Below are 13,060 nucleotides of genomic sequence, written 5' to 3'. Positions count from 1 at the left end.
TTATATTTACATACTTACATAAATATATTTATAAATATAAACTGAAAAACATATGGATAGATCTAACCAACCAGCCCACTGCCATCGAGTCAATTCCGACTCATAGCAACCCTACAGGACAAAGTAGAACTGCCCCATAGGGTTTCCAAGGCTGTAAATCTTTACGGAAGCAGAATGCCACATCTTTCTCCCACAGAGTAGCTGGTGTGTTCAAATCGCTGACCTTTCAGCTAGCAGCCAAGCATATATATATATATACACATATATCCTAGTTGGGTCCACTGAAAAAGTCTACAATGACAAGCCAGAAGTAATGAGCACACATCTTTGGTATCTAAATACCATTCCACCACTAAAGGAACCAGGACTCCTTGAAAAACTAGCTGATTCCAGGTCTGGGGCAGGAGAATACAAGATAAGCTTAAATACCTTCTTGTGACATAAAATAAGAAAGTGCTTAAAAATTAATGGGCATGTGTCAAAAGGATAGAGGAGCCAGTCTGAAGGAGTTCTCACTGGCCAAATTTGATGGTAAATGAATGTATCACACTGATTTTTTTTTAATCTATGAGTCCATAATGATTTTTCAAAAAAAAAAAAGAAATCAAAAAGGAGGGAAGGGAGAAGGCAAGCTCTTCTTTTTTTTTTACAAGAATATCTCTACTCAATGTCTAGGAATGACAGAATTAGAAAACCACAATTTTGTAACCATTGGTTTAACATTTAATTCAGACAAGGATTATCAATGCTGCTAAAACCATTTGGTGAAACATTAGAGAATAGGGGCTTCAGCCTCAAAATATCTCACAGATTACTTATTAGTAATTACAAAGGCATAAAATGGAGAAATCTGTAAATATCACCTAACTAACTGACTAAACTTATATCCTTAACCAAGGTATCAAACTTACCATCACCCATAATAGGGCAGACTGTGATATTATGGGCATACTGATGTTATGTGCTTCCTGATATGATGCTGCAAGAAGGTGGCAACATCAGCTATGCAGTGTTCTTGTCAAAAATGTTTTATCTGAATCGAACCATTAGCAAATAATCTGTAGAACTGTGACACATTCTACAAACAATAGGTCTGGACTCCTTAAAATGTCAATGGCAAGAAGAACTCCTCTCAAAGAAAGCGGGAGGGCTGGGGAACGATTCTAGATTAAAGGAGACTAAACCAAAAAAAACAAACCTGTTGCCATTGAGCCAATTCCAACTCATAGTAACCTTATAGAACAGAGTAGAACTGCCCCATAGAGTTTCCAAGGAGCAGCTGGTGGATTTGAACTGCCGACCTTTTAAGTTAGCAGCCGAGCTCTTAACCACTGTGCCACCAGGACTCCTAAAGGAGAACAGGGACATGAAAACCAAATCCAACGTGATCTCTGATGGATTCTGGATCAGCAAGAACAAAGAAACAGATATAAAGAACGTTAATGAGACAACTAGAGAAATTTGAATCTGAACTAGATATTAGATAACATTATTGGATCCATGTTAAACTTCTTGAATGTGATGAAGATACTGAGATTGCATAGGAAAATGTTCTTATTCTTAGGAGATGTGTGCGGAAGTACTCAAGAGTGAAGCGTCATGATGTCAGCATCTTGCTTTCACATAGTTTAGGGGGGAAAAAAGATATATGAGTATGTATGTACACTACTTAGAAGACAGATGAAGCAAATCGGCAAAATGTTAATACAAGTATTCATTATACTCTCCTTTCAACTTTTCCTGTACTTTTGAATTTTTTTAAAATAAAATTTGAGAAAACGTAGATTGTAACCTTCTGGAACACAGGGATCATCCTACCCAATTATGAATGTACCTAACACAGTGCCTGGTATAAAAGTAGACAGATACTCAGATAAAAGATAACTTTGAAATGCTTATTTTTCTACTAAATGCCTTTTGGGTTAGCTAAAAATATATCATTTTATTAAATAAAACATATTAAATATAGGAGGGCTGAGTAAAATAAAGTCTTCTCTGTGTTTAAAGGCCCAGTAATTTGAGATTATAATCATTGTTAGTTTCTCCATGGTGACTGGATGATTCCATTTACTTCCAAAAAACATTTACCCCAGGTGGGATCTTACTGCCACACTGTTCTTTAGTTTCACCTTATAGACAATTGGATACTTGCCGAATTAATCTTTACAGCATTTTCTTTTTTTCTTTTTTTTTTTTTGGTATTCCTAAACATTCGAGGGATTGACAAACGAGATTATTAGTGGTAGTAGCCAGAGACATAACACCCACCAGTAGGTAGTGGCTGTTTTAATAAAAGCCCTATATATGTACATAAAACTTCCTTCTCAAGTCTTGTTCATATATATGATCTTATTTTATGTTTGACATCACATAAATAGGTTACTTTTTGCTGTTTTTAATTCATGAGAAAAGCACTAGGCTTTACTGTTTCGTAACCTAAACTGTGTGTTCTTCTTGCCAACCGGGCCCAGAGATGGAAAGATTTGCTTCAGGAATGGGAAATGCGCAGCAACCAATATTCATGTGATTACTAACAAAACTAAAGGAGATAGAGGCCTCTTCACAATGATGTGTGATCACAAGACATACACAAGGAAAGTGAAGTTCAGTGTCATTTAAGCTAATGTCTACTTGAACATTTTAAGAGATAAAACCATTTGAGCAGTAATTTAGTACTAAATTAACTTGGTTTTTTTTCCTCCCTATCTTTGAAGTTTTCATTGTTTAAGCAAGAGTTTCTGCAAGAGAAATGAAGCAATGTTCTTTTCCTCCTCAGAAGAGAGAAACTTGTAACTGTCTGGGTGGTCTGGCTTACCACAGGCATATTCAGCCAAGAGCCAAATACATACCGCATTTTGATGCACAACTGTTTCTCCCAATACTGTCCCAAAATACTCCATGATAATCAAGTTTTTATATCACTGTAATATCATGCCGCATAACCTTCTACTAACAAGAACTGAACTCTGCAGGGGAAGGATGCCAGGCAAAGAAAAAATACAAGGAAAGAATTGCAGCAGATACTACTACCAGATAAAGGCTTTAGAAAGATCTTTAAGATAACAATTAGGCTGAGAAACAAAGGTTTCATTTTTTTTCTTAAGCCACTGACAACACACCCTCTATGTTACCAACCAAAATGCAAATGCGGCTGAATTCATAGACCTGCCATGATGTTAGTGTGACCCCCAAAGTCAAAAATGTGTAAAACATCACTAAGAAAGGCCTGGGTTTTAAGCACTTCCAGTTCCCCATGTAAATGCTTAGTAACTGGATGAACCAAACACCACTCGAATGTGGTCATCTCTTGGATTATCTTCCAAGATGCTGCCAAATCAGCAGCTCCAGACTAGCCCCTTTGACTTTCACCCTTAAGAAGACCTCTTACTTTTAAAGGATCTCATTTTTTGTCTGGAAGTCTTAATTTGGCAGCTTGTAATTTATTTAGTCAATTACACTATTTTCATGCAGCAATAAATTCCAATATTCAAATACCGACCACCAAAAACCCAACCAAACAAAACCCGTTGCCACCGAGTCAATTCCGACTCGTAGTGACCCTAAAGGACAGAGTAGAACTGTCCAACAGGGTTTCTAAAGAGCAGCCGGTGGATGTGAACTGTCAACCTTTCGGTTAGCAGTCGAGTTCTTAACCACTGTGCCACCAGGGGTCCAAATAGGCACAATGTATTTTCAGCACTTTAAAGTTTAAATTTTTCATTAAAATAATGACCATAATATCTACACATTTTTGGCTTAGTGTAAAGAAATGTCCCTGTAAAGCAGAGAAAGAAACATCTGTGTTGGGGTATATTTTAGGTAAATGAGTGTCAGTGAAGCTGGAAGATGCAGAGGGAAGGTGTTTATTCTCAAGGTAGCCAAGGAGAATCAGGAATCCTACACCTACAAACCAAGACAGTTCAGGGAAAAACAGATAAGAGAGCAAATTTATGCAATGGCAGCCAGCTGAAGGCTGATAGGTAGAACCACTTTCTTCCTCAGGTTCACTGGAGATCATCAGTCTTCCAGTCCCATCAGGATTGGGCTGAAAAGTAATCAGAAATGAGGGCAATTAGAGAGGAAATGAGAGCAACTGACAAAGGAACAACCTAGAGACAAAACAGTGTGGAATGTGAATTTGATTCAAGAAGGTTTCTGAAAGGGAGGCATCATGATCATGTCAGGAAAGGAATTTGAGCCGCAGTAGGTAACTCAGGTTCTGACTAGCAGAGGATGGGGTGGGGGGAGTTGGCTACACTTCTGCCAGTAAAACACGGTTTGGAGACGACGTCGAGAGTTCCAAAGAATGTTGTGGAGAAACAACCAGCCCCATTTTATTTCAGTCCAAGAGCGAGAGCTAAGAAGAATTTAAAAAAAAAAAAAAAACACTCCAAATTTTGGGGCCTTAAGAGACCAGTATGATGGTGGTGTCATTCACAATAATGGAGACTTGGAGAAAAGTAGTACCTATGGCAGAAAGATGAAAGGGTCAATTTTTAACATGTTAACTTTTAGGTTAATCCTAGCCAAGTGGAGCTATAGTACAGGCGATAGGAGATATGGGGCTGCGAACCCTTTGTTTTTAGATGGGAAAGTGTCAAAACCGGCAGATCCCTCCTCCCCTATCCCCTAAGGATGGCATAACGTAATTCCAACTTGACACTTTCGTCCTGTGCTGGACAGCTGAAAAGGAATAGTGGTCCTACCTTCCCAAGGAAGACTGCCATGACCAAGATACTTGTTCTAGATATTTTTAAAAGTCCATGTCACTGGAATATCAACTTCAAACACTGAGTAGCATTTAAATATATATCACAGCACTTTCATTTCAAGCCTGTTTAACATTTCTGAAATATCTACATCAAAATGTTGGGTCAAATGACTATATTCCAGTAAAACATCTACTAAAAGGGAAAATTTTCCCCACCCCACATGTCCCTGAAGATAATCACCGTATTCAAGACAGCTGTCAGTCATAAGAGGTCTTCTTAGTGCTTGCTTTCTCTCGACCTTACCTCCGAGTTTCTCTTTCACTGGCATGTATATAAATGCCTACATCTCCCTTTTTCCTAACCCTAATTCCAGGCCAACTGCACCAAAGTTTTTGAGAACCAGCACTGGAAGATCTTCAAAGAGACACTGCCCATTAACCACAACAGCAGCTGCTGGCTAGAGCCTGCAATTTAAATCTCTGAAAAAGAAACTGTGGCTTCTGAAATTTAAACAAGGAGGTTCCACTTGTAATTACAAACATTCCAGTGGGTTCCTCCTTCATTGATGGTTTCCAAACAAAGGCTTTTTATTCAATTTTGGTGGTGCTCCCCAAACCATGAATGTAGGCATTCCTTTGTGCTTTGGGAGTGCAGAGGCCAGCTCAAAGGAGGGGCGCAGAAGGGGAGTTTTTACCTGGCCAGGGGCCGCTCAGAACCCTCAAACCATTTCATGTGTAATTACTTGTTTGGCTGGAAACCAAAAAACTAAATGCTTCAGATTTATAGTCCACATTAAACACAACATTCAAGAAAGAGCCTCTTAAACACACACACACACTCAAAAAAAAAAAAAAAAAAAAAAACCCCACATTTCAGGAATGTTGGGAAATGGAGCCAACCTATTTTCAGAGAGACCAAAAAAGTTCAGAGATTAACAGTGAAGCATTCCAATATTTCTAGCTGAAATTAAAAATTCACATTTTAAATCAATGAAGCAAATATTTAGAAGTAAAAGAAATAATCTTTTCTGTCCCTACCACCCGGCACCCCTTTCCCACAAAAATCCGGCCCACATACTTACAGCTCGTTGTATGGATTTCTCACATCAAGAAGGCATTTTGAAATCACTTCAATTACAGAATACAGGCTGAAATTAGTACTTAGCCAGTTAGAAATGGGAAGAGACTGTTTTCTTTTAAGCAATATGTTCACAAAAGACAAAGGCATTTATGCCATGAAAACATTTAAAGATAAAAATTTGAATGAGGTAGCTTACAGCCACGAAACTAAAATAAGCCTTTCCTAAAGAAGTCATCAGATAGAGGGTATTCATTATGGGAACAACTGGAAATGGCCAATCTCGCCAATGGTGCTTTCCATAGTACACCACAGTTGAGGGATTAGCTACAATTACTGCGTATTTACACAACCATATTTACACAACAATAAAACTCATCTTATCTGAGCCAAACAAAACCTTGCTCAAAATAAACCAAACCACACTAAAAGGTCTCTGTGGTGCAGACAGTAATCAAGCTCTGACTTCACTAGTTCCTCCCTTTGCTTTTACCCACTGAAACAACCCTTCACTCTACCTTCCTCAGTAAAGCAAGCGTAGGACAAAAATTCAGTATATCCGATTAAGAATATGTACATTCAAACAAGGATACTGTGACTAAGGGGGTGGGAGGAGAGGGGAGAGGAGCCATATCTTATACACATTTATTCTAAAGTAATTAAGGATGAAGTAATAAGATAGCCAGGATTTGTTCAGAATAATCTGGAAGGAGGAGGGAGCATGAAGAAGATAGACTGACCATGGGTTGATAATTCCTGTAACTGGGTGATTTGCACACAAGGGTTAATTTTGGCAATCTTTCTACTTTTGTATATGTTTGAAAATGTCCATAATGTGGAAAAAAAGGGAAATGTGATCAATGTGAAAAAAAGAAAGTCATCTTGCAAAAACCATTTTATTATTTTTTAAAAAAAGAGGAAAAATTCTTTTCAGCTTTTTCTCTGCTTCATGAAAAGGAACAAGTGCCTGGTAAGAAAATCAAGATGTGTTCTTGTTCTTGACTTAAGAACCTTTCTTTTTTTACCTCAGTTATGTGGAACCAATTTTGCTATGAATAGTAATCCTTGAAAAGACAGATAAAAAATCTTAAAAATCTGAACCTGAGTCTTCTGAAGCATAGTTTTCACATCTCTGACTTATTCCAGCAACACAAATCCAGAGCTCTCCCTATGAAGGTGCTTTGGACAACACTGGTGTCGCAGCTGCCAAATAAAGTCCAGAGGTTTCGGAATTATTTGTCAACACCAAAGACAACCTTACCAAGAACTGGTTTTTCCTTTCTAGAGGTTACTCTTCTGATCCATGGGTTTAGTACCTAGAGCTACAATTAATCTTGCTGCCTTCAGAATACACAATATTCCTAGCCAAGATATTGTCTACTCATGATCCATATCCCTGGCTGGCGCATCCCTACAGGGAGGTGGAACAGAAGGTTCACTGTCTGAACATCAAGGGACCTGCTCCCAGTCCAGGATCTGTAGCTAACCTAGCCTCAGTTCAACTGTAAGCAAGGTCCTTTCTTCTCTGAGCTATAGCTGCCTCACTTCAAAATAATGGGATTTCACCAGATGATTTCTAATACCTTCCCCTTTTGAAAATTCCCTGGTTATAAGAATCTCTAATTCCTCAGAAGGTAATATTAAGAAAGAGAGCTTTATTGCTAAAATGTTATAATTTTTATTAAATACTTTTTATGAATATTGTATGTGGGTGAGGTTTTCTATAATTTGCATATATATGCATATACATATATACATACTTGTATGAGCACACACACACACCCAAACTGGTACCATTAGGTGCTTATAAGGGACTAATTGCTTGCAACTCACAGCAGCAAATTTTCAACTCTGCAACAGATGTCGCTGTGCGATTTCTCCTTTCTGTGCTGGATTTTCAGTTAAAAATGCCCATCGTAATGGTCAGCTTCCCAAGAAAGATATACAGCATTTGAATTATTTGGATTTGTTTCTCATAAATATTCTTGGTATGCTTGTAAATTTCCATTAAAATCATAGTATCAATTGATTAGTTTGGCCCAATTTAACAAATTCTCCCACATAAAAACAGGCCTTCTGTTAAAAACACACACAAACACAAAACCATTTTTTAAAAGGTAAATTCTAAGTAGGCTGATGAGGCATTAAAATGTCACACACAGAAACCCGAAGAATGAGACAGTTTACATTCATAGCAATATTACCAATTTTTAAAGGTTGAAGGTCATTTGGCAATATAGACCAAGGAACAATAAAAATTCACTTATGTGCAAAGCTAGAATTTGTCAGGTGTGGGCAAAAGTCGCTAAACACCAACAGCACCATTAATGATAATGAAAATTTTGGATTCTAATTTTCACTGCATTTTAAAAAAAGAAATAGTAAGGCTAATATTATAATTGCAAGACATCTTACCAATCTGACATTCACTATCAACCACTTCTTGACACGTCATAGAAAAGTGACATCTCTTTTTCCCTTCAACCAATATATCCTCCAACGACCATCAATCTCAACAGGTAGCTAGTACTTTGTTCTGCTGAAACTCAGAGCTGGGAGAAAGGATTTCAAAATCTCCCTTTCAGCCCCAAGGCCTGCTACCGTGTGGGATTTTAAAGGCAAGAGAGATGAGCAGTCAGTCAGCGACCAACTCTGATAAGAATATAAGTCAGGAAGTAAGGGAGGAAGCGAAAGCGTCCTGCCTGTTGGCTTCTTCCCTGTCCCACTCCCCTTTACCAGGAGGGCCATTGGGGAAAACTGGATAAAGCATGTACAACATCCATATGAATAAAGCTCTTTGTTCCAGAGAACTGCCTGCTCTTTTATTCCCCCCTTTTTCGTATTTGTTCATTTCAAAAGATTGCTCAATGGGTCTCTTGTTCCTCCAAAATGTCCCAGGCAAATAATGCAAGCTTGTCTCGTCACACAAGTCACTAAATGAAGCCTTGTGCGTCTCCAATGACACACTGTAAATATAAAGTGGCATTAATGAGGGATATTTTATCAAAGCTATCACAGACAAGTCCGAGTCCCTCCTGCAGCTATTCAGTTTGATGCAGGGAAGAGCAACAATAGCAAGGGCGGCACTTTTGTAAAGTCCCTATCCCCAGTATGCAAGCCCCAACATAGGACAAGCAAAACTCAGCCCCGGGTTTCTCACTGTCACCATCAAACACCCACCCATCAGCCATCCTCTCTAATCCTGAAAAGGTAAGAGGGGGAGTAATCAACCACTGGTTCATTCAGATCAAAATAATATCATGCATGCACCTAAAACGTAACAGGCAGAGTGAGCCTAAGCAACCCTGTTTCGGCTGCATTTCATTAACACCCATTTCATCCAAACACCATGGGAGGAGGGATGGGAAAAGATTTTCTCTAGGGATGAAGGATTCAGTTACGGCAGAAAACAGAACCAGAACCCACTGCACAATAGCCCTAGTTAGGCTTCCCAGTGAGGATGTAAATGAAACAAGCTAAATGAAGTTAGAAGGCAGCACCAACAGGCTTCCCTAACCCTGGAAGTGGGAACTGGAGGCCTCGGAGAAAGCTTAATGTACTAAAAGGGCTGTGGAAGAAAAGTCCAGGGTGCTCACTTGAAAATTTACCCCCCGAGTCCAGGACCTGGGAGTGAGCCAAAGACTCCCTCTCAAACTCAGCACCTTGCCATTATGCATTTAAAGAAAAAAAAATTAAAGAAAGTCATCTCACCCCCTCGCTACAAATCAAACCCAATTACTTCCTAATTTGAACACAATCTGATAACCAACATTCAAACAGGGATGTGCACAAGAGCAAGAAGCTGCTTCCATGGTAACTGGCAACAGAATTTTCATGTAGCTTTGACATGCACGGTTGAGTTCCAGACCGCTCCTTTCTAAGTCAGCATATATCCCTCGCCAGGAAGGCAACTTCTTACCGCCAGATAGTTACAAATATAGTACTGTCGCTACTACCGGGTGTCTTCAATGAGCAGGTTTGACAGGGAGGCATAATCTAATCCCAATCTGCTGCCAAACGGCATTGCACGGCTCCCATTTTTAGTCGAAAGGCAATATCCTCGACCACCGTCCCCCTTCCCTTTTTTTTTTTTTTTTGCAGCCAATTCAAGTCTATTGTTGCTTCTATTATGCGCCAGTTACCAAGCCTTTACTCACGCTCACGTTTAACTGACACTGCCGCTTTTTACAATGCAGCAGCACGGGGATCTCTTTCAGGAACATTTTATTGAACCCATCCAGTCAGAGACATCACCCGAAATGAAGTTGTAACCACACCTGCATCGGCTGAACCCAATTATCTCGTAACTCATAAATTAAGAATTCACAGAGGGAAAACACAAAAACAACATTCGGAGACAGTGACATGGAAGAAAAATTCTTAGCGCTGGAACAGAAGCTGCTGCCAGATTCCCACTCCTATACAGCCCCAGTAGGTTTCCCAACCGAGCTCCGTTTGCAAGCCTTTATCGGGGGAAATAACCAATCCAGCATCCCCCAAACCCCATACATCCCCATTTCCTACAGCGTGTCTCCTGTGGTGTTTATATAACTGTATGTCCTCTAGCGTGTAAACAGAAGACACAGCCCCAGCGCAGAGGCTCCCCCAGGGCTTCACGGGGGCCCCAGTGCTGCGCCCGCCCGTGCCGGGGGCTCCGCAGGTGCGGGCTGAGCTCTCGGTCTCCTCCGCCACTTGTTGCTCCCGAGTCCTGCAGCTCCGAAGCTGCAAGGAGGGGCTTTGCAGGCGCAGAGCCCTGCTGCATCCCCTCCTGCACCTCCCCCCGCTCCCCGCAGCTCCGTGCCACGCCGTCCCGGATCCCCGCCCGGAGCCCGCAGCAGGCGGCCGGGGCGCAAGAACGCCACGCGGCTGCTGAGCGTGGCGAGGTGGCGGGAAGGGGAGGCTGGGTGTAGCACTGCCGGCCTCTCCGCTGGAGAAGAGCTCCGGCTCCCTTTTGTTAGCTAAAGCAAACACTGCCCTCTTCTTTCCCAACCGCGCCAACGCGCCCGGCACACGGGCAGCCACACTTAGTGCTCCTACCGTGTGCTCAGCGTCTTCAGGGAACGCGCCGGGCGTGCAGAGCCACCCCTGGGCAAATTCCCAAGACAGCTCCCTACAAAGGGGGAGCCCGAAGGCCCGCGGGGTTCCCGCCGGGCCGCAGAGAACGCGGACGCTCCCTCCATCACCCTCAGTCTACCAAAAAGGACGGGAAGCCTGGAAATCCGGTGCCTCCACTGCTGGCGGAGGACATTGTAGGGCAGGAGGGCTGCGGGCTCTCGGCTCCTTCCCGCAGAGGCGGCGACAGCAGCCGCCCCCCCGCGGGGCCGGGCTGGGAGAACTTTCCCTGCCTGGAGGCTAGCCAAGGAGACCCGCAGCGGAGGGGAGGGGGCGGAGAGGCTGCGATCCCGGGCTGGAGGGAAACACTAGAGGCGTGCAGTTCGGGGGAAAAGAGGAAAGCAGCGCGCGGGGAGAGGAGGAAAGATCAGAGAAGTCTGGGAATGTCCTGTGGACCGGTGAGGAATCACGCTGAAGGCGGCTGGTAGTCAGCCGTGGGGAGGCTTCGGGGGACAGAGAATGCGGGGGCGGGAGGGGTTGGATGAGAGGTGGGGGCGAACGCGCAGCCCTGGGAGATGGGAGGACCTGCAAGTTACGGGGACAACGACGAGTTTATGAAGGTCCGGTGGGTTGGGGGGGGTGCCTTCGATACATCCCTTTCTCTCGTGTTCTCTAGCCCCTTGGCCCCCCCATTATCACCCCACTCCGCACCCCACGCGAAGCAGAGGAGAAAAGGTGTGGGTGCAGCCATCCCTAAGGGCTCTAATTCGCTGGGCAAGGGAAAAGAGAATCACGGATTTCCTCACTCTCTTCCATCTCACCTCTGAGTTTCCTCTCCACACTCCCTCCGCTTCGGATTTAGGAAGTGGGGGAAGGTTGTCATGGAAACGTTCCCCCTCCATGGCTACGGCTACTGGGGTGCCTAAAGAGGTTTAGGGAGCCAACCCGCAGGTGCCCACACCTACCTGTGGGGATCAATGCCGCGGCGGAGAGGAGCAACAGCAGAAGCCTGAGCCGGAGCCCGGGAGGCGCCACCGCCGCCGCCACTGCCGCTGCCGCCGCACACTGGGATCCACTCGGCAGCACAGCACTCGCCATGTCGGGCACCTGCCTCAGACTGGCGGCGGTGGCTTCCTTCAGAGCCCGAGCGGACAACTAATGAGATGCTAATGACATGCACTGGAGGCGGAGTCCGAACAGACCAATCACAGCGTCCCGAGCCCAAACCCGCTCTCTGTGGACTCGCCCCCTCCCCCACCCCGCCCCCTGGCGCTGACGTTCAGCGGCGCGCCCGCACCACCTAGGGGCGGGGCTAGGGGGAGGGACGTATGCAAATATGTTTATGTTAAAATTCGTTTTCGCTTCCCCCGGATCACGGAAAAAGTGTTCCCTAGGGCACCTGGCGTGTGGAGGCTCGGGCTCCAGGGGGCGGGTCTAACTTCCTGTACACCTTTATTAGGAATGTTTATAGCAATCGCTATATCAGACCGATGGCTGGAGACTCCCTAGAAGGCTCCTCTGCCCGGTACTCCGAGTGCATCTGGCCTGGAAATTTCCGTCACTCACCTTGCACAGAAGGAGTAGATCTTTGGGAAACGGGGGCTGTTCGGGAGTGTAGAGTGAGAATGCAGGTCCCCGGATTGACAAAACAATCTGGGAAAAGTGCATGCGTGCTTTGCACGTCCGGCGGCGCGGGAGAGCCCGCTCAACAACCTAGTGGTAGACTTGGGCATAGTTGGGAGAAGAACCGTGGAGTCGGGGGGTGGGCTTTTTGAGTCGGTGTCTTTGCGGTAGATTCTCAGTAAAGGTCGATCGAGGAGGGTGAGCTCAGGCTCTCCCAGCTCGCTAAGGGTCTCCTTCCTGGTTTTAAGAAATATGTGTATTTAATATATATTTAAGATTGCACACAAACAACAAAAGAAAAATCTATTCGGTCCAGGCTGCAGGATGGAGTGCAGGGGAGTGAAGTTAGGGTCTTCCATGTTCCTCCTTCCGGACTCAAACCCACTGACCCCTCCTCTAAGCCCCTAGCCCTTCCTATTTTCTCCGGTGGCTGGGCACCAACAGGTGCTCTGAGCTTTCCGCGTGTCTGGGAGAGGCTATCCCAGCTGAAGCGACTTGGTTCTCAGGACTCGCTGTCCCTCCGATTTTGCCTTTGCTTTCTTTTCTATCAGGCAGCCAGCTTCTCTTGTTTGTCTGCTTTTTAATTACTTATTTTC

The 13,060-nt window shown here is 43.8% G+C and overlaps 1 protein-coding gene across 2 annotated transcripts in view; it reads right to left on the bottom strand.

Annotated features, from left to right (window-relative positions):
* CADM1 (cell adhesion molecule 1) overlaps positions 1-12,066 on the bottom strand; it is a 386,692-nt gene extending 374,626 nt beyond the window's left edge. The window contains exon 1 of one of the 2 annotated variants that reach the window (XM_012558183.1): positions 11,807-12,066. In XM_012558183.1, the coding sequence (XP_012413637.1) occupies positions 11,807-11,939 (133 nt within the window). In that variant the 5' untranslated portion in view covers positions 11,940-12,066. The remainder of the gene's footprint in view (positions 1-11,806) is intronic. The other variant, XM_004385690.3, reaches the window with a different exon arrangement.
* Between the last annotated feature and the right edge of the window lie 994 nt (positions 12,067-13,060).

The sequence above is a fragment of the Trichechus manatus genome, unplaced genomic scaffold, assembly GCF_000243295.1.
Source record: "Trichechus manatus latirostris isolate Lorelei unplaced genomic scaffold, TriManLat1.0 scaffold00143, whole genome shotgun sequence".
NCBI classification, from domain to species: Eukaryota; Metazoa; Chordata; class Mammalia; order Sirenia; family Trichechidae; genus Trichechus; species Trichechus manatus.
The sequence above is the reverse complement of the archived record's forward strand: the minus strand, read 5'-3'. Positions and strand labels throughout refer to the sequence as shown.